Source organism: Lithobates pipiens, unplaced genomic scaffold (assembly GCF_037356315.1).
Source record: "Lithobates pipiens isolate NorthernLeopardFrog02 unplaced genomic scaffold, aLitPip1_a1.2 Scaffold_1, whole genome shotgun sequence".
NCBI classification, from domain to species: Eukaryota; Metazoa; Chordata; class Amphibia; order Anura; family Ranidae; genus Lithobates; species Lithobates pipiens.
The window spans coordinates 146,147,098-146,171,596 of NW_027507685.1; the positions used below are offsets into that span (position 1 = coordinate 146,147,098).

The 24,499-nt window shown below is 44.4% G+C and overlaps 1 protein-coding gene across 1 annotated transcript in view; it reads right to left on the minus strand.

Annotated features, from left to right (window-relative positions):
* The window catches only part of ASS1 (argininosuccinate synthase 1), a 147,532-nt gene that overhangs the window by 32,186 nt on the left and 90,847 nt on the right, over positions 1 to 24,499 (minus strand). Inside the window, exons 12-13 of the mRNA XM_077478172.1 lie at positions 20,018 to 20,082; positions 2,829 to 2,960 (exon numbers count right to left, since the gene is read on the minus strand). Of these exons, the coding sequence (XP_077334298.1) occupies positions 2,829 to 2,960; positions 20,018 to 20,082 (197 nt within the window). The remainder of the gene's footprint in view (positions 1 to 2,828; positions 2,961 to 20,017; positions 20,083 to 24,499) is intronic.

Consider the following 24,499-nt stretch of genomic DNA (forward strand, 5'->3'; position numbering starts at 1 on the left):
ACTGTGTAAAAGAACTTTGACCTATGATGACACATCCATCATGGGGTACAGGACAGCCAATTGAGACATTACAGCACATGGACACTTGGACATTCCCCCTAACTTATAAATAGACCCGATCCGGCAGCCATTTTACATTCTTTCTTCTGCCACTATAGGGAGAGGTTGCTGTGTGGAGCAGGGAGAGATTGCAGTGACCCAAATCGCTAGCTATTTGGTACACAAAAGTTATTTTCAGGACTTTTATAGGTGTTAGGTGTAGTTCACAGTTCAGGATATAGGTTTGCTGTGCTACTGATTGTTGCAGCAGCCTGAGGCCGCGTACACACGCGCGGACTGTTGGCCCAACTTTGTCCGTCCAACAGTTTGAGCGAACAGTCCGCTCAAACTTAGCATGGACGGACATGGCCACACACGACGAACGAACAGTTTGCTGAAACCGTGCGCGATGACGTGAACGGCACGTACGACGGGACGCAAAATACGACGTCCTATACACTGCATTATAACTTTCGGCTTGAAAATCCTTTCTGAGCATGCGCGGAACTTAGTTTGACGAACAAGCCTACACACGGGCGGACTGTTCGTTGAAACAAGGTTTCAGCGGACAGTTTTTCGGAATTTCCGTAAAACCTTGTCCGTCCAACTGTCCGCTGAAACTGTCCGCTGAAAGCCCACACACGAGCGGACTGTCCGCCCAAACACTGTTCAGCGGACAAGGTTGGGCCAACAGTCCGCGCGTGTGTACGCGGCCTGAGTGTCTTTTGTCAGTTTAGAGAAAGGGACAGGGCGGTGTGTCTGCTGTAGGGACAGTCAGTTTAGTCATTAGCTGTTACTATCAGGTCCACAAAAGTGCTATTCCAGTTATTGTTCCAGTAGCCTCTGTTTTGTCAGTTTATATAGGGACAGGCAGGAAGCAGTGTGTGAGGCAGTGAGGGTCAGTTTAATCAGTAGCTGTTACTATATTAGACCCACAAAGGTTCTTTTCAGGACTGGTATCAGTGGTATGGTAATAGGCTTGTACACGTATAATATTCTTTCTTCCAAATATAGAAAGAATATTATACTTGACTGCTGCCCTTCTGCTGCAGTCTGCTAATCATTCACAACCTACTTGTTCCACAAAGCTCCTTATAAGTACTGGTAATAACCTGGTGTACGGTGCTATAGTACATAGGGTTGCGTGAGGTACAGTCTGCCATTCTATAAGGACTGGTATAGGTCCACAATACATAGGGTTGAGGTGCACTACTGCTGACCGCTGCCCTATACTGCAGCAGTCCTTCATCGGTATAGGGACTGACGTACAGTCTGCTAATCACTCACACACAACCTACTTGTTCCACAAAGGTCCTTATAAGGACTGGTAAGGTATAGGGTACTACAGTACATAGGGTTGAGTGAGGTACAGTCTGCTATTCTATAAGGACTGGTATAGGTCCACAATACATAGGGTTGAGGTGCACTACTGCTGGCCTCTGACATCCTCCTGGGGCTGTACCTCTGCTGTGCATATTTTGAGGTGCTCCCACCATCCCTGTGCTATGCTCATTATGAGGGGCTCCCACCATCCCTGTGCTGACTTCCTCCTGGGGCTGCTTATTATGAGGGGCTCCCACCATCCCTGTGCTGTGCTGACTTCCTCCTGGGGCTGCTTATTATGAGGGGCTCCGACCATCCCTGTGCTATGCTGACATCCTCCTGGGGCTGCTTATCATGAGGGGCTCCCACCATCCCTGTGCTATGCTCATTATGAGGGGCTCCCACCATCCCTGTGCTATGCTGACTTTCTCCTGGGGCTGCTTACGGTGCAGGTGTCAGTGCTGTATATCAGGGTGCTGATGTCAGTACTCTCTATCACGGTGCTGCTGTCAGTGCTGTATATCACGGTGCTGGTGTTAGTGCTTTATGTCACGCTGCTGATGTCAGTGCTCTCTATCACGGTGCTGTTGTCAGATGACTCTATCATGGTGCAGGTGTCATTGCTGTATGTCACGCTGCTGGTGATCATCTCCTGCACCCTCTTTGCCTACCCTGACCTTCCCTCTCCTCCATTGCCTTCATGCGCTCCACAGTCCTGAATTGTCACAACAATTTCCCATATAGAAAAAGAATGCTTGTAGTTGTCGATCCCAGATTCACCTCATACATGTGTTATGTCATTGGCCATGTGGTGGGACTATGTTTGCACAGCTATTAATTATTTTGTGGCTGCAAATTTGACCTGTAGGTTTGCAAAGTTCGCATCCCATTGAAGCCAATGGGGCCCACCGCGAACGTTCCGGTTCGCGAACTATCGGCCGCGTTCGCGGTCCGCGTTCGCAAAACGTCCCGTCGGAAGTTCGTCCATCACTAGTCACAAGTGTACATGTATTACTTTACTCTCAACAGGAGAAAACTGGTTTCAGATATATGCTTGCTTGATGCTTTGGCATCATGTCCCATGGTATATGGTTCAGTTAGACCTGCAATGGGAATGTGCACATCCAACAGGCATCCATCCCAATGGCCAAACTGAAGGAGCATGCAGCAGGCCACCAATTGTGGGACACCAGCTTAGTGTTGTCAGCCTGCCACAGGAAGTGCTGTTACTGTCAGGATCTCCAGGTAAGAAACTTTGCAACAGCTTCACACAAAATGATTTGTTTAGAAAAACTGTATAGAGTGAAGCATGCTACCAGAAAAGTCAATATGGGGATTTTACACGCACTTGTTTAGCTAGGGTTCACCTCGAAATGTCTGTGCGTCTCTCATTCAGGTTAGAGTTCTCCTTTAGCACACATCATCCTTGATATAATAGATACACGGAAGCCAGGGTTGTCACGTACCGTTGTAGACTTGTTCGGAAAACCTCAGCGACAGCTGCTGTTTTATTTTGCGCACCTCTCGGTCCATGGTAAACGTCTCAATGTCTAAGTGAGCCTGATATAGTATGGTTCCAGCCGGCGTCTCGTAGATACCTAGACATTTTTTTTTTTTCAGAGATGGGGAGGGAGGAGAAAGAGAGAAAAAAAAAAGAGAGGGAATTAGAGAAGGATACATGAAGCCGAAATTGCTGTCAAATGACACTATTAATGAGCCCTGTGACAGCAGAACTGCAGTCCGACTTCATTCACTCTCAGCTTGCCGCAAAGTGTTATGTGTCATTACTCCCCTGCTGGGGGCAAAGACAGACCACTTCGCACCTTGTGGTGAAAATGTGTAGATTCCCCTTTTTTGAAGAGGCTGAAATGACAGGTTTCACGAACTGATCGCTTCACCGTCTCGAGCCCACTGGACTCCCGCAGGAAGGCTGTAATTAAAGCCCAAGAGCAGGAGAGGAGGCATAGGGAAGAAGGGCCTTAAATAACAGTTCTCTTTGTACCCCCTCCATGCCTCCCCTCCCTTACAATCCCCCTACTTCACTCTCACTTTCGCCCAAGCATAAGCGCTTTTCGGAAATAATACTATTTAAAACAGGAGTGATTGGAAGCCTTGGAGGCTCACGTTGTGACTGAGAGCTATAGAACAGGCAACAAAGCTTAGACAGATCTCTCCTAAGGATCGCTGCTCATTTAGATAAGTGTCCGTGCACTTGGAAAGGAGCCTGCCGAGGTGACAGGTTTATTCTCTGGCTGTCAGAAAAAACTATGTTGGACACAAAAAGCGCCCCCCCCCCCCACCCCCCTTCAACGTGGTGTGCCAAGCCAACGATGGCTGGAAACTGGAGCCAGAAAAGAGATTTGATACAGCAGATGTGGATGTCTCTTCCAACCATGGAAATGTGTTTAGTTTAAAGGAAACTTGTCATGGAGTTAATGGGGAGGGTGATGCCAAACTCCTTGCCAATGTCAAACTCCTTTTGAAAATGCTAGTTGACTGGTTGTCTTTGGCTCACTGGCACCAACCAAGCCTGCTCAGATAAAGTCAGAGTGCAGCCAACTATCTTCAAGACAGACCAGCAGTGGCTACTTGACAGGTTTTCTTTAACCACTTCAGCTTCAAAAGGTTTACCCCCCTTCCTGACAAAGCTGCATTACTTTAAAGCAGAGTTCTGCTTTAAAAAAAAAAATATTAAAAGTCAGCAGCTACAAATACTGCAGCTGCTGACTTTTAATAAATCGGACACTTGCCTGTCCCAGGGTCCAGCGATGCGGGGGAACGAAGCCCCTCTCGTCTTCCCCTCCTCTCTGCGACGCCGGCATTGTAACTGTGGGAGCCTGGCTGTGGCTTCACAGCCGGGCACCCACTGCGCATGCGCAAGCCGTGACTGGCCGGGCAATCATCTGGGACCAGTGACGTGCCCCAGATGATTGCCGAGAGGGAGGGGGAGAGGTGATCTCCCTTTCGGTGCCGCAGTGCGCCGGGAGGAAGTGGGAGCTGGAACCCTCTAAAAGAGAGTATCCGCCCCCCCCCCCCCAAAAACAATGACATGCCAAATGTGGCATGTCAGGGGGTCACCTCCCTTAAAGTTCAATTTTTTGGTGAAACTCCGCTTTAACTGACAACTGCGTGGTTGTGCGACACTGTACCCAAATAAAACATTTTTCTTCCCAAAAATAGAGCTCTGTTTTGGTGGTATTTCATCACCTAATGTTTTGCTCTTTAAACAAAGAATGACTGACAATTTTGAAAAAAAAAAAAAAAAACAATATCTTTTACTTTCTGCTCTAAAACAAATCCAATAAAATTCTTAAAAAAAAAAAAAAAAATCTAATTTCTTCATGAATTTAGGCAAATATGTATTCTTCGACATGTTTTTTTGGTCAAAAAAATAAATAAAATATTCCAATAAGCGTATATTGATTTGTTTGCGCAAAAGTTATATGGGTTGACTTTACTAAGGCAAATAGAATGTGCAGTTGCTCCAGAGCTTAGTAAATGATGTAAAGCTTCCCTTTGCAAAGAATACCCAATCACATGCAAGGAAAATGTAAAAAAACAGCATTTTCACTTGCACATTGGATTGGATGATGGAAGTCAGCAGAGCTTCTGCTCATTTACTAAACTCTGGAGCAACAGCTCCTGCAGCGTGTAACTGCACTTTGCAAACTGCACAGTCTATTTGCCTTTAGTAAATCAACCCCATAGGTGTCTACAAACTATGGGATATTTTTTACCAGTAATGGCAGCGATCAGTGACTTATAGTGGGACTGTGATATTGCGACAGACAAATCAGACACTAACTGACAATTTTGGGGACCAGTAACACCAATACAATGATCAGTGCTAAAAATATGCACTGTCATATCAGCATTTGGTGCAGGTGATGAACCCTCAAATGCAGCTTTGATTGCAACCACTCCAAGTATCTCTTAAAGCGGAGGTCCACCCTAAAGTGGACCTTCCGCTCATTGGAACCCTCCCCCCCTCCGGCGCCACAATTGGCCCCTTTTAGGGGGGAGGGGGGTGCAGGTACCTGTACAGTACAGGTATCTGCACCCACTTCCGGGATAGCTCTCTGCGGAAAGGGGCGTAGATTACGCCCCTTTCCGAAAGTCCCCCGCTGCCTGCTGGGAAACACACAGATCCCAGAGGCAGCGGGTCCATCCTTATTGCGCAGCGCGACTCGCGCATGCGCAGTAGGGAACTGGGAAATGAAGCCGAAAGGCTCCACTTCCTGATTCCCATATCCAAGATGGCGGCGGCAGCACCCAAAAGATGATCGAGACATCGGCTTCGGGTGCCGACATCGCGGGCGCGCTGGACAGGTAAGTGTCACTATTTTAAAAGTCAGCAGCTGCAGTATTTGTAGCTGCTGGCTTTAAATATTGACTGTTCCTCAAACTCAGCAGCAACATATCATTATTATGGCTAATTAATTGCATAAAAGCCTCATACACACGATCGGATTGTTGGCTGACAGAGCCCCTGACTTTTGTCCGAAGGGCATGTGCCAGGAACTTGTCTTGCATACAAACGGCACACAATTGTCAGCAAAACAAACACAAATATAGTGACGTACTACATGGAATTTCAGCTCTTGAGCGTCACCCTTTGGTGAGCATAGATTCCGAGCATGCCTGTTTGTACTTTGGACTTTTGTGACGGAATTGTGTACACATGGTATGAAAATCTGCCAGACAACGGACCACTGTCTGCCGAAAATTGACTAGCCTGCCATCCAACATTTGTTGGCGGAAAGTTGGACAACAATTGTCTGATGGGGTGTACTAACGGTTGGATTTTAGACAGTCTGTCATCACACAATTCCCAGACAAAAATCCGATTGTGTGTACGAGGCTTAAGCCCTTCCTACTGATTTCCCATAAAGTACGTAAACCTTGGCACCTACAAGCAAGAATAAAAAGGCAGAGCTGTAAACAAGCCCCCCCCCCCAACACAGATGGGAGAGGAAAGAGGGCTTGACCTACACCTCTTCATCCTGCCCCTACCCCTCCGTGTCTGCCCACACTACTTAGAAAAGGAAAGTGCGTGCCAGAAATTTGAAGTCCAGCAGCCTCAGATACATCTGGATGAGAGGTTCTGACTGCCAAGGGGTGAGTGAGCTCACCATCCATCCCTGTCTCTGACTGAAGTCTCCCCCCTTCTCTCTTCTGTCGCTGAGTGAGTACACCAAGGTAAATCAGGGTTCTCAGAGCACCCCTTACATCAGAGTTTCTCTTTACACCATCGACCACAGTGTTCCCCCTTACATCCAAGTCCTCACTGTACATCAGAGTTCTCAGTCCCCTTACATCAGGGTCACCAGAGCATCCCTAATGTTAGAGTCCCCTTGCATCAAGGTCCCCAGAGCCCCCCTTTACAGTGTAGGGGAACTCTGCCGATTCAGAAGTAAAAGGGGAACTCTGCCGATTCAGAGGTAAAAGGGGAACTCTGTCGATTCAGAGTTAAAAGGGGAACTCTGCCGATATCAGAGGTAAAAGGGGAACTCTGCCGATTCAGAGGTAAAAGGGGAACTCTTGTGATTAACTTCATACGATTAGAAATGTTATTTATTTTCAAAATATATGTATAGTTTATACTATAATAAAAAATTGCTTTGCATAGCTAAAATGTTCGGGTTTGACTTAAAAAAAAGGTGGCAACCCTTCTTGTAAGTGAAAGTGAAACTTAAACAAAGAAGGATCAGAGAAAGATCAGGCTCCTTTCCCTGCCAGGACTGTGCTGTATGGCAGAGCTTTGTTAATCTCAGTCCTTTACATTTACCTTCAACTATGTAGTGAAAGGGCCTGCCTGATTGCATACAAATTGAAAGTGTTTAGGTTTGACCTCCTATTATATGGTTTTGGAAAATCTAAAGGAAAATTGCACAAGAAAATTGTATAATGTATGGCCAGCCTTAGTGAGCATTGACAGCTCCTGTACACCTATGCTGACAAGCACTGTCCTCATCCCATCTCAGGTCCATATCCAGGCCCAATTTTCCTGCGTCTGTATCTTAGCAGAACTACTCAGCGATAGCAAGATGTCCGTTCATTTCACAAGTCTTTACTCTCCAGCGGAGAATTCTATTTGCCGTTGACCCAGGTGACATCTTGAAAGCGTATTAAAGATTGTCGTTGTCACAAGAGATTTCCTGCTAAGTCAGCCGCAAAACTGGCGACTGGGGTGAGGAGGTTAAAACCTTCCTATCTTAGCGTGTCTACAAATTTACTCTCAATAGACTCTGCCCAAGTCCAACGTTCTGATAAACGTCCCGGGAAAACAGACCTCATCTACTCCAGTCTTCCCCGGATACAGGATCCATGTCAAGACATTAACAGGCCGCAGGAAGGCATGGGAACATGGGGAGCAACCATCGCTCAAACCTAAGGCGTTGGGTTACTGTGTGATGGGGCCCCAGAATAAATGCTATAAGGGGCCCCTCCCTCCATTACAACAAAAGCCATTTAGTGATACAAAATACAGATTTTTTTTTTAAACAGTTGTATAGAGGGTTCCAAAGATAAATCAATTTTAAATCGATTTAAGTAGGTTTGCTAAATGCCATCAATACTTGAATAAATCATTGCGTAGTCAGACAGCTCGGGCCCCATAGCAGTTACATGGGGGGGGGGGGGTACGTGTTATGTTATCGATACAACCAGGCTTACATTACCATCCAATGGAAATTCATTTCACATGATGAATTTTATACAATGAGGTTTTTCTGCTGACATATACACTATATTACCAAAAGTATTGGGACACCTGCCTTTACACACATGAACTTTATCCTCCCTGGCGGTATGATTATTTCAGATTTTAGGTGCTGAAAGCGGTACAATTATTTTGCATGGAAATTTGGCATTTTATATTGTAGGCCTGTAATCCTTGGGAATAACTCACTTAAAGCTGTCCAAACAAGAGTCTAATAGACATCCCGGGTATGATAAGGTTTGAAACAGGAAATCATAAATTATAATATAACAAATAATAATAAAAATTATTCAATAATGTAATCAAATCAAAAACACTGAAATATGCTGAGTTGCAGAATTGTCGCTGTCATTACTTTTAGTGTTTGATGACGAATTTCCCCACAAATTACTATCGCTCAATTCTGCGAGTGATTCTAATTTATTATCGCAGTTTTCTAGCTGGTCTAAAAGCACTTTTGATGTAAACAGACACTTTTTGGTTGCTATGGACAATCTCCAGTTTCCTGGCATAAAGAACAATATTTATAATATAAAACTGTATGCAAGGCACTGGAGAAACCACTAGGGACAAAGGGATGTGTAATTATTTGATACAGTACTGTAATCTGTAAGATTACGGTATACTATATCTATACTGTGTTTTTTACTTTTTGAATTTGGCGCCATTGCAGGATCCAGCAGACAAGGTAAGTAACTGCTACATGGATCCTGCGATGTGATCCCGAGTCTGGCTCGGGGTTACTGCTTTTGGTACTGAAATCTCATCCCGAGCCAGACTCGGGAATACCGCCATGGGGGTTAATGGCATCCCAGACTTAGTCTGTAGGGTTCAATATTGAGTTGGCCAACCCTTTCCAGCTATAACAGCTTCAACTCTTCTGGGAAGTCTGTCCACATTGTTTAGCAGTGTGTATATGGGAAAGTTTGACCATTTTTCCAGAAGCACATTTCTGAGGTCAGGCACTGATGTTGGATGAGAAGGCCTGGCTCGCAGTCTCCACTCAAATTCATCCCAAAGGTGTTCTATCGGGTTGTGGTCAGAGCTCTGTGCAGGCCAGTCAAGTTCCTCCACCCTAAACTCGCTCATACACGTCTTTATGGACCTTGCTTTCTGCACTGGTGCACAGTCATGTTGGAACATGAAGGGACCATCCCAAAACTGTTCCCACAAAGTTGGGAGCATGAAATTGTCCAAAACATCCTTGTATGCTGATACCTTAAGAGTTCCCACCACTGGAACTAAAGGGCCAAGCACAACCCCTGAAAAACAACCCCACACCATAATCCCCCCTCCACCAAATGATTTGGACCAGTGCACAAACAAAGTCTATAAAGATATGAATGAGCTAGTTTGGGGTGGAGGAACTTGACTGGCCTGCACAAAGTCCTGACCTCAACCCGACAGAACACCTTTGGGATGAATTAGAGCGGAGACTGCGAGTCAGGCCTTCTCATTCAACATCAGTGCCTGACCTCACAAATGTGCATCTGGAAGAACAGTCAAACATTCCAATAGACACATTCCTAAACCTTGTGGACAGCCTTCCCAGAAGAGTAAAAGCTGTTATAACTGCAAAGAGTGGGCCAACTCAATATTTATCCTTATGGATTAAGACTGGGATGCCATTACAGTTCATGTGCGTGTAAAGGCAGGTGTCCCAATACTTTTGGTAACATAGTAAATAACACATAGGGGTTGATTTGCTAAAACTGGAGAGTGCACAGCTGTGCATGGAAACCAATCAGCTTGTTCAATTAAGCTTTGACAAGGAAACCTGGCAATTCATTGGTTTCAATACACAGCTGTGCCAGATTTTATACGCTCCACTTTTAGTAAACCAACCCAATTGTGTTCAAATTTTTTGGGGGAAGGTTACAGGGAGGGTTGGTGTTGGGGCTGTAGGAAGGGTTAGGTTTACAGAGAGAGTTAGTTTAAAGGTTACACAGAAGGTTAGGGTTACACAGAGGATTGACAGGAGGGTTAGTGTTAGGGTTACATGGAGGGTTAGTGTGAAGATTACTGTTGAGGTTAAGTTTAGTGCAGGGATCACAAGTAAAGTAAAGCCGAGTACGTACCAAAAGTTGGCTAGTTCATCAGAAACAAATCGACTTTTGGTACATGTGTACTCCTCTCTGTTCAACAGGAGCGATCTAACAACCGTCAAATGGTCATGCTGTAAAACTGCCATTCAATCAACAACTGCAGCACAGATCTCTGTATTCTAAAGTGTTGGGGCGGGGGGGGGGGGGGGTGTTTCCCGCTGTCACAATAAAATAATGCGGCGTGGGAGGTCCCTGGATCCATATTGCTTGTGTGGATCTGTCAGTATTTTTTTAATTTAATTTGCCGGTTGAAAAAAAAATTCTGTGTGTGTACCCTGCTATAGTATTACAGGAATGAGGAGTGTTAGGGTTAGTGGGAGGAATAGTGTTAATGTAAAAGGAAGGGTTCTTTTTAGGATTACAGGGAGGGACAGTGTTCAGGCCCTTTCACACAGTGCAGCTCTGCTCCATTCAGCAGGGGAACCAAGAGTAGGTCCCCTGCTGATTTGGAGCTGAACGGATGTCAGTTTTTTTTCATCCCTGCCCATTCAGTAAGTGTTCACATTTGCACAGTGGATGGGGCAGACTCATCATGGCTCTTTGGGCGGCCAGATGTACACAAACTTGTGTCCATTTTCAGTCAAGGACAGTGTCAGGGTTGCGGGGAAGGACAGTGTCAGGGCTGCAGGGAAGGACAGTGTCAGGGCTGCAGGGAAGGACAGTGTCAGGGCTGCAGGGAAGGACAGTGTCAGGGCTGCAGGGAAGGACAGTGTCAGGGCTGCAGGGAAGGACAGTGTCAGGGCTGCAGGGAAGGACAGTGTCAGGGCTGCAGGGAAGGACAGTGTCAGGGCTGCAGGGAAGGACAGTGTCAGGGCTGCAGGGAAGGGCAGTGTCAGGGTTGCAGGGAAGGACAGTGTCAGGGTTGCAGGGAAGGGCAGTGTCAGGGTTGCAGGGAAGGACAGTGTCAGGGTTGCAGGGAAGGACAGTGTCAGGGTTGCAGGGAAGGACAGTGTCAGGGCTGCAGGGAAGGGCAGTGTCAGGGTTGCAGGGAAGGACAGTGTCAGGGTTGCAGGGAAGGACAGTGTCAGGGTTGCAGGGAAGGACAGTGTCAGGGCTGCAGGAAAGGACAGTGTCAGGGCTGCAGGGAAGGACAGTGTCAGGGCTGCAGGGAAGGGCAGTGTCAGGGTTGCAGGGAAGGGCAGTGTCAGGGTTGCAGGGAAGGACAGTGTCAGGGTTGCAGGGAAGGACAGTGTCAGGGCTGCAGGGAAGGGCAGTGTCAGGGTTGCAGGGAAGGACAGTGTCAGGGCTGCAGGGAAGGACAGTGTCAGGGTTACAGCCAAGCACAGTGTCAGGTTGCGGGGAAGGACAGTGTCAGGGTTGCAGGGAAGGACAGTGTCAGGGCTGCAGGGAAGGGCAGTGTCAGGGCTGCAGGGAAGGGCAGTGTCAGGGTTGCAGCCAAGTACAGTGTCAGGTTGCGGGGAAGGACAGTGTCAGGGTTGCAGGGAAGGGCAGTGTCAGGGTTGCAGCCAAGTACAGTGTCAGGTTGCGGGGAAGGACAGTGTCAGGGTTGCAGGGAAGGACAGTGTCAGGGTTGCAGGGAAGGACAGTGTCAGGGTTGCAGGGAAGGGCAGTGTCAGGGTTGCAGCCAAGTACAGTGTCAGGTTGCGGGGAAGGACAGTGTCAGGGTTGCAGGGAAGGACAGTGTCAGGGTTGCAGGGAAGGACAGTGTCAGGGTTGCAGGGAAGGACAGTGTCAGGCTTACAAAGAGATCCAGTGTGAAGGGGCCTAAGAGCAGGGCAAGACATTTTGTGCTGGAAGCTCTGAAAACTGGTCTCAAAGCACTAAAATCTAACACACCAGGAAAGACAAAGGTTCTTCCCTTTTCCCATTAGATAATAAAGAAATGATTTATTACTGTCTGTCCTATGGTCAGACATTTTTCTTCCTGGTGTAACCTCGCCCTATACTCCCTCCATTGGCTGGGGTGCTGCCTGCACAATGTGCTTTGTTGGGATGCAATGTCAGAAGTCAGAGAGATGTAGTAAAATGCCTCTTTCCTCCAACCAATGAAATTCTCTCCCTGACTTCAATAAATGATACCTGGCTGCTATTGCCAAGAAGCCTTTCTTTGCCTTGCCTCCCAGGGAATCATTTATGGCGTTGCTTTACATTTCCCTGACACGGCTGGCATAGTATAACAAGGCGAGGCAGCAGCGGATTCTGGGAAACGTGATTAAGTTATCACAACAACATGAAAAAATAATATCTGTGTTATTTGTCAACATTTTTTTCTTTTCCATATATAAGTTTCTTTTCAGGCTCACAGCGGTCTGCGGAGAAAACAGGGGAGGGGGGGCGTATTTTTTTTATATTTTCAATGCTGTGACAGCTGTCTGCGGTGAGAAAGCAGCAGGCTGTATATGCCGACAGATCCATGGCGAGGACGGGAGACAGATATCTCCCACACAGCCGCCATTAGAGGATCTCTATTACCATGGCCTGCCCTGTTCCTCCATGGAGGGTGAGGGGCTAAGGAGGAACATGACATGTAGTATGTGCATTAAAGGGAACCTGCATGCAAAGAATACATAGGCTGCTGCCTGTCATGCTGATCCAGTGGCTTCAACGCTTACTAAAGGCTTACACCTGCAGCGGGGTGAGTGCTTGTACACCGCCATCTGTACGGGCAAGTACATCCATGTTTATGACCCTCAATACAGGAAGTGTGTCGGGACTACAGAACCCCCCCCCCCCCCCTTAACTTTATTTGAGATAACACTGCAGAGAGCACTGGAACCTACAAGCTTACTGGATTTCTGCCAGGTCAACTGTTATTTTTTGTACAGGCAGTGCAAACACCAAAAGCAATTAGACAAGTTAAGGGGCCACACCACCACCACACAACACGGTGCTGTGGGGTTTCAGGAACTTTAACAGGCATCAAAGAGGCGACATATCACCTCCGAGCCATCTGTCAATTCCACCTCGGTTCACTAGTGATAATCCCAAGTGTAAATGAGCCCTTAGACACATATTTATTACTAATATTAATTGATCCTTCACATACAGCATTTTATTCTTTCCATGCGTTAATAACTTAAATATTTCCGGGAAAGGTCCACCTTTTTTTTTCATAAGGTCAGGTCCTCTAAATACATCCAAGACCATGGAGCTGGTCTTCCTTTTGCAGCCAAAACAGCCCTGACCCGTAGAGGCATGGACTCCACTCGACCTCTGAAGGCAGGAGGTGATATCTGGCACCAAGCAGTCAACTGATACAAAGACAGAGCTGTGCGGCTCCAGCTGGGAATGATTGCTCCCTTCAACCTTGTGGTGAAGGTCCAGTCCTCAGCCTGAATAAGAGCCAATGGTTCAAGAAAGGTTGACCGCACTCCCAGGTACGAAGCAGTGATAATTACTTTATTGAAGATAAAAAATCTTCCAAGATACATCATGAGACCTCTATGCAGGCATGGCAAGATTTCACAAATCAAGGTTTGCTTAGTCATAATTGGTAGCAGATCTAAGTCCTATAAGTTTTGAGGTGGGGCCTCCATGGATTGAACTTCTTTCGCTAGCACATTGCTCAATTGGATTGAGATCTGGAGAACCCGGAAGCCAAGTCAACACCTTGAACTAGTGTTCCTCAAACCATTCTTAAACCATTTTTGAGCAAATTGTTTTTTTTTTTTTTTTTCATTTTAACTTGATCAACGAGTGAGGGCTTGCAATACAGTAGGGTCACTTCCCATTTTAGTCAATGAGAGCTGTATTAATTAGCACTAGTGAAGTCACTCCGACTTTAGAAAAGTTTCCTGTATTACTTCAAGGCGATGTCTATCTAGTTGTGCTCATAGCCTTTAAGGAGGGTTTGTGAAAAAAAAACAACAAAAAAAAAACGCTTATGCTCACAAAAGCTCAAAAAAGCTTTAAGAAGCTCAATAAAAACGTGCACAAGAGAACAAAAAAGTACAAGCTTCTTCAAGCTGAAATAAAAGTTCAAATGCCTGTAAAAGCAGATTTATATATTTTTTTGAGCTGCAGTGTGCATGAGCCCTAAGCCAGAGCCTCATCTTAATTAATGTGATTTGGACTTGACATTACAAGAAGATTACCCAGGCATTCCCTGAAGTTGCCTCAAAGTCACATTGTTATAATCTATTTATATGGACCATAGACCAATGGGTGTGGACCGAATAATCTGAGTTTCCATTATTTCTTATAGGGAAATTCGTTTTGATATACAAGTGCTTTGGATTACAAACATTGCCGTTTTCGGAACCTTCGCAATCCAAAGTTTTATTGTAATTCTGAAATTTGAATACATAAAACTCTATTGGAAATTATCTATCTATGGCCTTGATCATTTAACCGCTTGCCAACCAGCCGCCACAGTTATACCGTGGCAGATTGGCTCGGCTGCGCAAATTGCCGCAGGTTTACGTCCGGCTCGCAGTTTGCGATTTGTGGGCTGGGCTCGTGCACTCCTATTGGCCAGCGGGGGAGCCAATAAGCAGGTCCGGTGGACTGCAGTGACAGAATGGGGATCTGCCTGTGTAAACAAGGCAAATCTCCGTTCTGACAGGGGAGATCACACAGATCCTGTCTTTCTGCTATGCAGGAAGACGGATCTGTGTGTTGTCCCAGTGAGCCCTTCCCCCATACAGTTAGAACACACAGTGAGGGAACACAGTTAACCCCTTGATCGCCCCTGATGTTAACTCCTTCCCTGCCAGTGTCATTAGCACAATAACAATGCATATTTTTAGCACTGATTACTGTAATAATGTCACTGGTTCCCCAAAAAAAGTGTCAAAAATGTCAGTTAGGTGTCCAATCTGTCCGCTGCAATGTCGCAGTCCTGCTAAAAATCACTGATCACTGCCATAACTAGTAAATAAATACTATAAATAAATAATAAAAATGCCATAAATCTATCCCCTATTGTATAGACGCAGTAACTTTTTCGCAGACCAATCAATATACGCTTATTGGTTTTTTGTTTACCAAAAATATGTAGCAGAATAGAAATTGGCCAAAACTGATCTTTATTTTTAAAATTTTTTTTTAATTTTATTTAAATTATTTTTAAATCTTTATTTATTTTCAAAATTGTCACTCTTTTTGTTTATAGCATAAAAATTAAAACCGCAGAGGTGATCAAATACCACCAAAAGAAAGCTCTATTTGTGGGGAAAAAAGGACATCAAATTTGTTTGGGTACAACATCACACAACGCGCAGTTGTCAGTTAAAGCGACGCAGTGGTGTATCGCAAAAAATGGCCTGGTCAGGAAGGGGGTAAATCCTTTTGGGCTGAAGTGGTTAATGTTGGCCACGTGTATTAACCCAATCTTTCAACGAGATGACCGCACGATGCCCTGATCAAATCTGGCATTTATCAATCATTTTTCACTACCATTTCTATTGCGTTCAACTCATTTTATGAGATCAAATCAATGAGAAAAAGCATTCAGGTCATTTTAAAACTGATCATGTGGTGTACTGCGCAAACAGTCCCTAAACAATTACTTTTTAAGACTTTGATTTACTTTTTCCACTACATTTTTCTATTTGAAAATAATTGCACAGATAAAATTAATTTGCTGTCTGTTCGGATTAGATTATCCATCCTATGAAAAAATGTTGCTTGTATGGCCAGAATATGGGGCTTACCCAGAATCCTTCCCTAACTGTTTAGAGAAGGAAAAAAAAAAAAACTTTTCAGAAAACTTCCAACTAACGCGTTAAACGAAATCACCATTTCTTGTCTTTTCCATACAGGGTTCATTAAAAAGATAAAGAAACCGAAGACAAAAAGAAAAGGGACAATTAAATCAGAAAAGAGAAAAAAAAAAAACCTTCTTTTGTTGAAATTAAAAGCCCGAGCATGCAGCACTTCTTCCCTCCCACAGATTTAATTTACTTCACTTAATTATCCCTCCTTCAGTGCAAAAACCATAATTTGATAATGAGGTTGTGAAAAGACATAATATGCATCAAATCTATTGCAATTTCAGCTGCCCTTGCGTTCCCAGAAGACGGTCTATTGTTAGGGGAGCGGCAGCGAGCTCCATGAGACGCGCTGTCACACAAATGCTGGTGAAACTAGCGGCACGCACACACCTGTGCGAGCGCCTTCTTCCCTCCTGCCCGGTTAGTACCTGTGGCTCGGGTTAACCCCCCTGTCGCCATGGTGCAGCAACTAGCCTTGTATAGAGAATAAGCAAACTAACATGAATGGAGGAAATTTAAGCCTTATTTAATAGGGCTGATGCAGAAACAACAACACAACTACATGGCAAATGAGGTTTAATGTAGAAAAATGTAAAATAACGCATTTAAGTGGCAAAAATATGAATGCAGTCTATACCCTGGGGGGAGAACCTCTGGAGAAATCTAGGATGGAAAAGGACCTGAGGGTCCTAGTAGATGATAGGCAAAGCTGCTGCTAACAAAGCAAACAGAATATTGGTATGCATTAAAAAGGGGATTAACTCCAGAGATAAAGCAATATTTCTCCCGCTCTACAAGACTCTGGTCCGGCCTCATCTGGAGTATGCTGTCCAGTTCTGGGCACCAGTCCTCAGGAAGTATGTACTGGAAATGGAGTGAGTACAGAGAAGGCCAACAAAGCTAATAAAGGGTCTGGAGGATATTAGTTATAAGGAAAGGTTGCGAGCACGGAATTTATTCACTCTGGAGATGAGACGCTTGAGAGGGGATATGATTTCAATTTACAAATGCCGTACTGGTGACCCCACAATAGGGATAAAACTTTTTCGCTGAAGGGAGCTTAACAAGACTTGTGGCTACTCATTAAAATTAGAAGAAAATAGGTTTAAACGTAAACTACGTAGAGGGTTCTTTGCTGTAAGAGAGGCAAGGATGGGGAATTCCCTTCCACAGGCGGTGGTCTCAGCGGGGCGCATCGATAGTTTCAAGAAACTATTAGATAAGCACCTGAACGACCACAACTTACAGGGATATACAATGTAATACCGACATATAATCACACACATAAATTGGACTTGATGGACTTGTGTCTTTTTTCAACCTCACCTACTATGCAACAACTAAATCATATCCTTGTGGTATATAGTATGCCTCCATATTACACAGGCTACAGCGTACACAAGGAAAATGTAATAACCAAGTGCAGTTTTACTTATGAGTGAACGCGCCAGTGACCAAATGTATGGTAGAATACATATCAATTGATGTATTACAGGTATTTACAATTTACATAGCGTCTTTTCATATTCTGCATGCACATAATTTGCTGCTCACAAGGAGATCACAGCCTACGATCCCTATACCTCCCTCCTAGATTGTAAGCTCCTACGAGCAGGGCCCTCTAATTCCTCCTGTACTGTATTGTAACTGTACTCTCTGCCTTCATGTTGTAAAGCGCTGTGCAAATTGTTGGCACTATATAAATGATGTATAATAATAAAAAGAATATACAAAGATGAGCAGTGTTTCTCAACTCCAGTCCTTAAGGCGCATCAACAGGTCATGTTTTCAGGATTTCCCTCAGATGAAACAGCTGTGGTAATTACTAAGGCAGTGAAACCGATTAAATCACCTGTGCAAAATAATGGAAATACTGAAAAAATGACCTGTTGGGGCGCCTTGAGGACTGGAGTTGAGAGACATTGAGCTAATGCATCTTCAGATGCTCTTTCAAACCTATGTGGTTTGGCCATATGGGTTTGAAAGAACATCTGAAGATGCCCAAGCTCATCCCTATGCTATATGTGAGTTAGAGATCTTAGGTTGGAAACTGTCAGCTATAATGGGGCATTCATTTGAGGCCGAGGCTTTCCTCACCCCATAGCCGCATGTACACTATTTTACCAAAAGTATTGGGACGCCTGCCTTTACATGCACATGAACTTTAATGTCATCCCAGCCTTTGTCTGTAGGGTTCAATATTGAGTTGGCCCACCCTTTGCAGCTATAACCGCTTCAACTCTTCTGGGAAGGCTGTCCACAAGGTTTAGGAGTGTGTCTATGGGAAGGTTTGGCCATTCTTCCAAAAGCGCATTTGTGAGGTCAAGCACTGAATGTGGATGAGAAGGCCTGGCCCATAGTCTCCGCTCTAATTCATCCCAAAGGTATTCTATCGGGTTGAGGTCAGGACAGTCAAGTTCCTCCACCCCAAATTTGCTCGGCCATGTCTTTATGGACCTTGCTTTGTGCACTGGTGCCCAGTCATGTTGGAAGGGGAAGGGGCCGTCCCCAAACTGTTCCCACAAAGTTGGGACCATAAAATTGTCCAAAATGTCTTGCTATGTGGAGGCCTTAAAATGGTTGTAAAGTCAGAAGGTTTTTTTTAACTTAAGGCATTTTATTCGGAGGGCTACAGTGCCCCAAAAAAGTATTCATAACCAAAGAAATTTTCCACATTTTGTCACGTTACAACCAAAAAACCTAAATGTATTTTATTGGGATTTTATGTGATAGACCAACACAAAGTAGCACATCATTGTGAAGTGGAAGGAAAATGATAAATGGTTTTCATTTTTTTTTTACAAATAAATATCTGAAAAGTGTGCATTTGTATTCAGCCCCCTTTACTCTGAACTCACCTAGAGTCCACCTCTATAATAGAGGTTTATTATTTAACCTTAGTGAACAAACAGCATCATAAAGGCCAAGGAACACACCAAACAGGTCGGGGATAAAGTTGTGGAGAAGTTTAAAGCAGGGTTAGGTTTAAAAAATATCCTAAGCTTTGAACATCTCATGGAGTACTGTTCAATCCATCATCTGAAAATGGAAAGAGTATGGCACAACTGCAAACCTACCAAGACGTGGCCGTCCACCTAAACTGACAGGCCGGGCAAGGAGAGCATTAATCAGAGAAGCAGCCAAGAGGCCCATGGTAACTCTGGAGGAGCTGCAGACAATCCCCAGCTCAGGTGGGAGAATCTGTCTACAGGGTAACTATTAGTCATGCACTCCACAAATCTGGTCTTTATGAAAGAGTGGCAAGTTGAAAACCATTGTTGAAAGAAAGCCATAAGAAGACCTGTGGCGGACAAAGCAAACATGTGGAAGAAGGTGCTTTAGTCAGATGAGACCAAAATTTAACATTTTGGACTAAAAGCAAAACGCTATGTGTGGTATAAAACTAACACTGCAAATCACCCTGAACACACCATCCCCACTGTGAAACATGGTGGTGGCAGCATTATGTTGTGGGGATGCCTTTCTTCAGCAGGGACAGGAAAACTGTCAGAGTTGATGGGAAGATGGATGGAGCCAAATACAGGGCAACCTTAATCTTGACTTGGGCATTCTAACACATGAATATGCTTTGATCTAAACCATTCTACTGTTGCTCTGGCTGTTTGTTTAGGGTCGTTGTCCTGCTGGAAGGTGAACCTCTGCCCCAGTTTCAAGTTTTTTGTAGACTCTGATAAGTTTTCTTCTAAGATTGCCCTGTATTTGAATTCATCTGTATTTGGCACCAGCTGTCACAATGCCCAATCAGTGTTCAGCGACAATTTTTGATCCAGCCCCCTTGACAAACGTCAAAGGAGTAATCAAGCTTTTCGGAAGGGCCCCCCAGTTTTAGAATTTTTTCAGATACCTCTGAATCAGCTACGATTCTAAGGGTACCTGCACCGTGTACTGATGTTTGAAGATCAGTGCTCTTGGCTGAAATTTCTTGCATTCATTTTGCACATAACACTCCCTGCTCAGAATACAAAGGTTCAGCAGGGAGCTGGTTGAACAAAAAAAAAAAAGGACTAATCTGTATGGGCTGCCTTACACAGTTTTAGTAAATCGATTGTACAATCAATAGTGGTGTGTATGGACAAAGTTTAGATTTAGTGGAACTCAAGTTAGTCTAAATACAGGTCTTTCTTGTTACTTACCACGTGATTTCATCCCGATGTAACGGTTCTCAACAATGTCAATACGCCCAACTCCATGCTTTCCCCTGCAAATACACCAAGGAGAGAGTCACTTACTGAGATCCATTTATCCTGGAGAAGAGTGGATTTATTTACGTTATCACATAGGCTAGCCAGAGAGAGTCTATCCTTGCTTTGGTGCAATTCCTTTCTTTTAATTTTGATGATTATGGCTTACAGCTGGTGAAAATCCAAAATTCAGTATCTCAGAAAATCAGAATCAGACCAATAAAAAATAAAAAAGGAATTTTAATACAGAAATTTTGGCTTACTGAAAAGTATGTCCATGTACAGTATAGTATGCACTCAATACTTGCCTGGGGCTCCTTTTGCATTAATTACTTCATCAATGCGGCGTGGCATGGATGAGATCAGCCTGCGGCACTGCTGAGGTGTTATGGAAGCCCAGGTTTCTTTGATAGTGTCCTTTAGCTCATCTGCATTGTTGGGTCTGGTGTCTCCCATCTTCCTCTTGACAATACCCCACAGATTCTCTGTACGGTTTAGGTTAGGCGAGTTTGCTGGCCAATCAAGCACAGTTATACCGTGATCATTAAACCAGGTATTGGTACTTTTGGCAGTGTGGGCAGGTGCCAAGTCCTACTGCAAAATGAAATCAGCATCTCCATAAAGCTGGTCAGCAGAGGGAAGCGTGAAGTCCTCTAGAATTTCCTGGTAGAGGGCTGCGCTGACCTTGGACTTGATAAAACACAGCGGACCAACGCCAGCAGATGACATGGCTCCCCAAATCATCACCGCCTTTGGAAAAGTTTGCATTTCATTTGGAAATCAAGGTCCCAGAGTCTGGAGGAAGAGTGGAGAGGGACAGAATCCAAGTTTCCTGAGGTCCAGTTTGAAGTTTCCACAGTCAGTGATGATTGTACATGGACATACTTTTTAGTAAGCCAACATTTCTGTATTAAAAATCCTTTTTTTGTATTATGTCTTATGTAATATAAAAATTTTCGGAGATACTGAATTTTGGATTCTCACTAGCTGTAAGCCATAATTAATCAAAATTAAAAGAAAGAAATGCTTAAAATATATCACTCTGTGTGTAACGCATCTATATAAACTATATGAGTTTCACTTTTTGAATCAAATTACTGAAATAAATGACCTTTTTGATGATATTCTAATTTCATGAGATGCACCTGTGCCTATATATATATATATATATATATATATATATATATATATATATATATATATATATATATATATATATATATATATATATATATATATACACAGTATTATACCAGCCCTACATTTTCTCTTGTGCCATGTGAATGCCATCAGCCCATTCTTGGGAGGAGCTGAGATTAGAGCAGAGTCACGCTACTAGAATCACAAGTGATTGGTAATCAAGCGATCAATTGCTACACAAGTGGAACAAATGGCTCCCTATGGTGCAAACTACACAAGTAGCATGTATAGCAATTAATCTCTCATGATCACACAATGATCCAATTGAGTGTGAGTGGGTGCTAGTGCATACTACTTGTTTAGCTTACACCATAGGGAGCCATTTGTTCATTCTCCACAACAAATGATCGTCCATTTTTTTTTTTTTTTTTTTGCATGCTAGTCTTCATATTGAAAACAAATAGGTTACTGAAGTACAAAAATTCTCGTACGACAGAATAAAATTTCGGAAATGATGTAATGTATTGTACTTTTGTACTGATTAAACAAAAATCGTACGATCTGGCATCGTACGGGAAAATTATTTGTGTCCCTTGGGAAAATTTCAGATGAAAGCTGCGTACCAACAATCGGATTCTGGTATGATCGCGTCAAAATAGTTTTTTGTTTTTTTTGTACGATATTCTGATATTGTGTATGGGGCTTTATTGCACTTCCTACATGTGCAAGAGTGCTCAGTCTAATTACATAGATTGTGGATGAGGGGCGCGGCGTGTACAGAGCGCAGGGCTCAGGGGTGCGCCGTGTACAGAGCGCAGGGCTCAGGGGTGCGCCGTGTACAGAGCGCAGGGCTCAGGGGTGCGCCGTGTACAGAGTGCGGGGCTCAGGGGCGCACCGTGCACAGAGTGTGGGGCTCATGGGCACGCTGTGCACAGAGTGCAGGGCTCAGGGGCGCGCGTGTACAGAGCTCAGGGGTGCACTGTGTACAGAGTGCAGAGCTCAGGTGCACGCTGTGTACAGAGCTACATTGCATGCCATTGCTGAGCCTATCATCTACTAGGACCCCCAGGTCCTTTTCCATATATTCCCTCTTGTTTGAGTCCTGCAATAAATCCACAAAAAGAAACACATCTGTGCGTTTCCTTGCATTTCAGAAATGCGCTGCACCAAAAATCACCGTAAAAAACGCACCAAGCTCTGCTCTAAAAAATAGTTCTGAAGCTTCTTTGGGACGATTTCTGTGTGTAGGGCATCACATTCAGGTGGATGGGCTGTCCTATGTGTGATGAGTGAAAACAGCTTAAAAAAACAAAACAGAAATGCGATTTCCTGCTGTGCAGAGTTGTGAACAAGTCTTGACAGCTGAGTGTTTCTGTCCACTCCCTCCTATATATTTGTATAAAGATGGGCATATACTATGCAATCCGATTGTATATTGTGTATTTAGTGAGAAGGGTGATCACTGATTGATTGCATTTCATTTAAAAAACGTGCAGCTGGGAATGGGAGGGTGGATGATGCAGGGTGTGTGCTAATGAGGTCAGCTGGTCAACTCCTTCCTGTGTCATGACTTACAGTCTGTAAGGATGCAAGATAGAAGCAATAGATATGTTTGGAATCATGGATGGAGGACAGTAAGGTATGTGTCTGTAGATTTTATGGAAAGATTTGATATTTTTGCAAAAAATTTACATGAATGCTATATTGGTCCATAGGGGAGCTGGAATTTAGGGAAAAAAAGGCGAACTTAGCCTTTAAGCTTGTGTTCATCTGTGTGCTGGAAACTGTGTCTGGATCTGGCAGCCTATGAACTAGCAAGAGAGTCCTGGAGTAATCTACAGCTGCCCCTACAGCGTGAGCGCTACAATTTATTACCACTTAATATGACTCCCTGCTCTACTCTATAGACAGCTATTCAAACTTACAGTTATCCCCAACGTCTATCTAGTTATCTCAAGATGAAAACATTTTATTTAAATATAATCTTTAGAGCCACAAACGATATCAGTCCACTTTGCAGGCACCAAATGCCTTAACAAGCTCAGATATTATCTTGTAAAAGTAGTAGTGACATCATAGCTGTACTGTACATAGCTTGTGCAGAGAGCAAAACGGTTTGAGGCCCAGCAGTTCCACCCACTACAGGCTGCCTGCAAAAAACTATGCAAAAAACTACAGAAGGGGGCAGAGACCAGACCAGTCACCCTGCACATGGAGAGTGAGCAGCAGTGAGCGGTCTTTATTACAGGAAGCCCCCTCATAAAGCCAATTTTTTACATTGGACTGCTGAATAAATCTGGGAGAAATAAATAAAGCACACTAACATTTATTTAAGAATACACATGAGCAGTGGCAGCTGGTGCTCAAAATTTTTGTGCTGGGGTACAAACAAACTGAAAATTTTTGAAAAAACCCCCATTAATTGCAGCCTCACTGAACCATCAATCACAGCCACTGTGCCCATCAAACGCAGCCACTGTGCCCATCAAACGCAGCCACTGTGCCATATCACACGCTGCCACATCAAACGCTGCCACTGTGCCACAACAAATGCAGCCTCGCTGTGGCCCATCAAATGCAGCCTCGCTGTGGCCCATCAAATGCAGCCTCGTGTGGTCCATCAAATGCAGCCTCGTGTGGTCCATCAAATGCAGCCTCGCTGTGGCCCATCAAATGCAGCCTCGCTGTGCCCCATCAAATGCAGCCTCGCTGTGCCCCATCAAATGCAGCCTCGCTGTGCCCCATCAAATGCAGCCTCACTTACTTTTTACGGGCAGCTCCGCTTGGGCCGTGTGTTCCACGGAGCTGCCAATGTCACTTCCGGCTTCCCTCTGGAACAGGGAAACCAGAAGTAGCCTCTTAACCTGAATAACAAAACTCGGCAAATGAAGCGCCTTGTCTTGTGATTGCATTGACGTGGCGCTTCCCATAGTGCGCTGTGCCCGGCGCCCGAACACAGTGCACTTAAAGAACATTTTTTTCTATGTATTTATTTTTTTGGTGACTGCTGGGTGGGGCGCCCGTGTGCCTCCTATGGACGGGCCGCCACTGCACAAGAGTCTTATATGTATACAATATTCGCTTCTTCTGAAATTCAGCTTTAAGCTGACCATACATGGCTCAAATTTCAAAGGATTCAGCTAAAATTATATAAAATATACGCTAATCAGCCATAACCTTGATCATCTCATTAAAATGACCTCTGAAATTGGGTGGGATATATTAGCCAGCAAGTAAACAGATACATATAAAAAATTTTGGTGGCATACTTGTAAATGTATATATAGTTTTTGT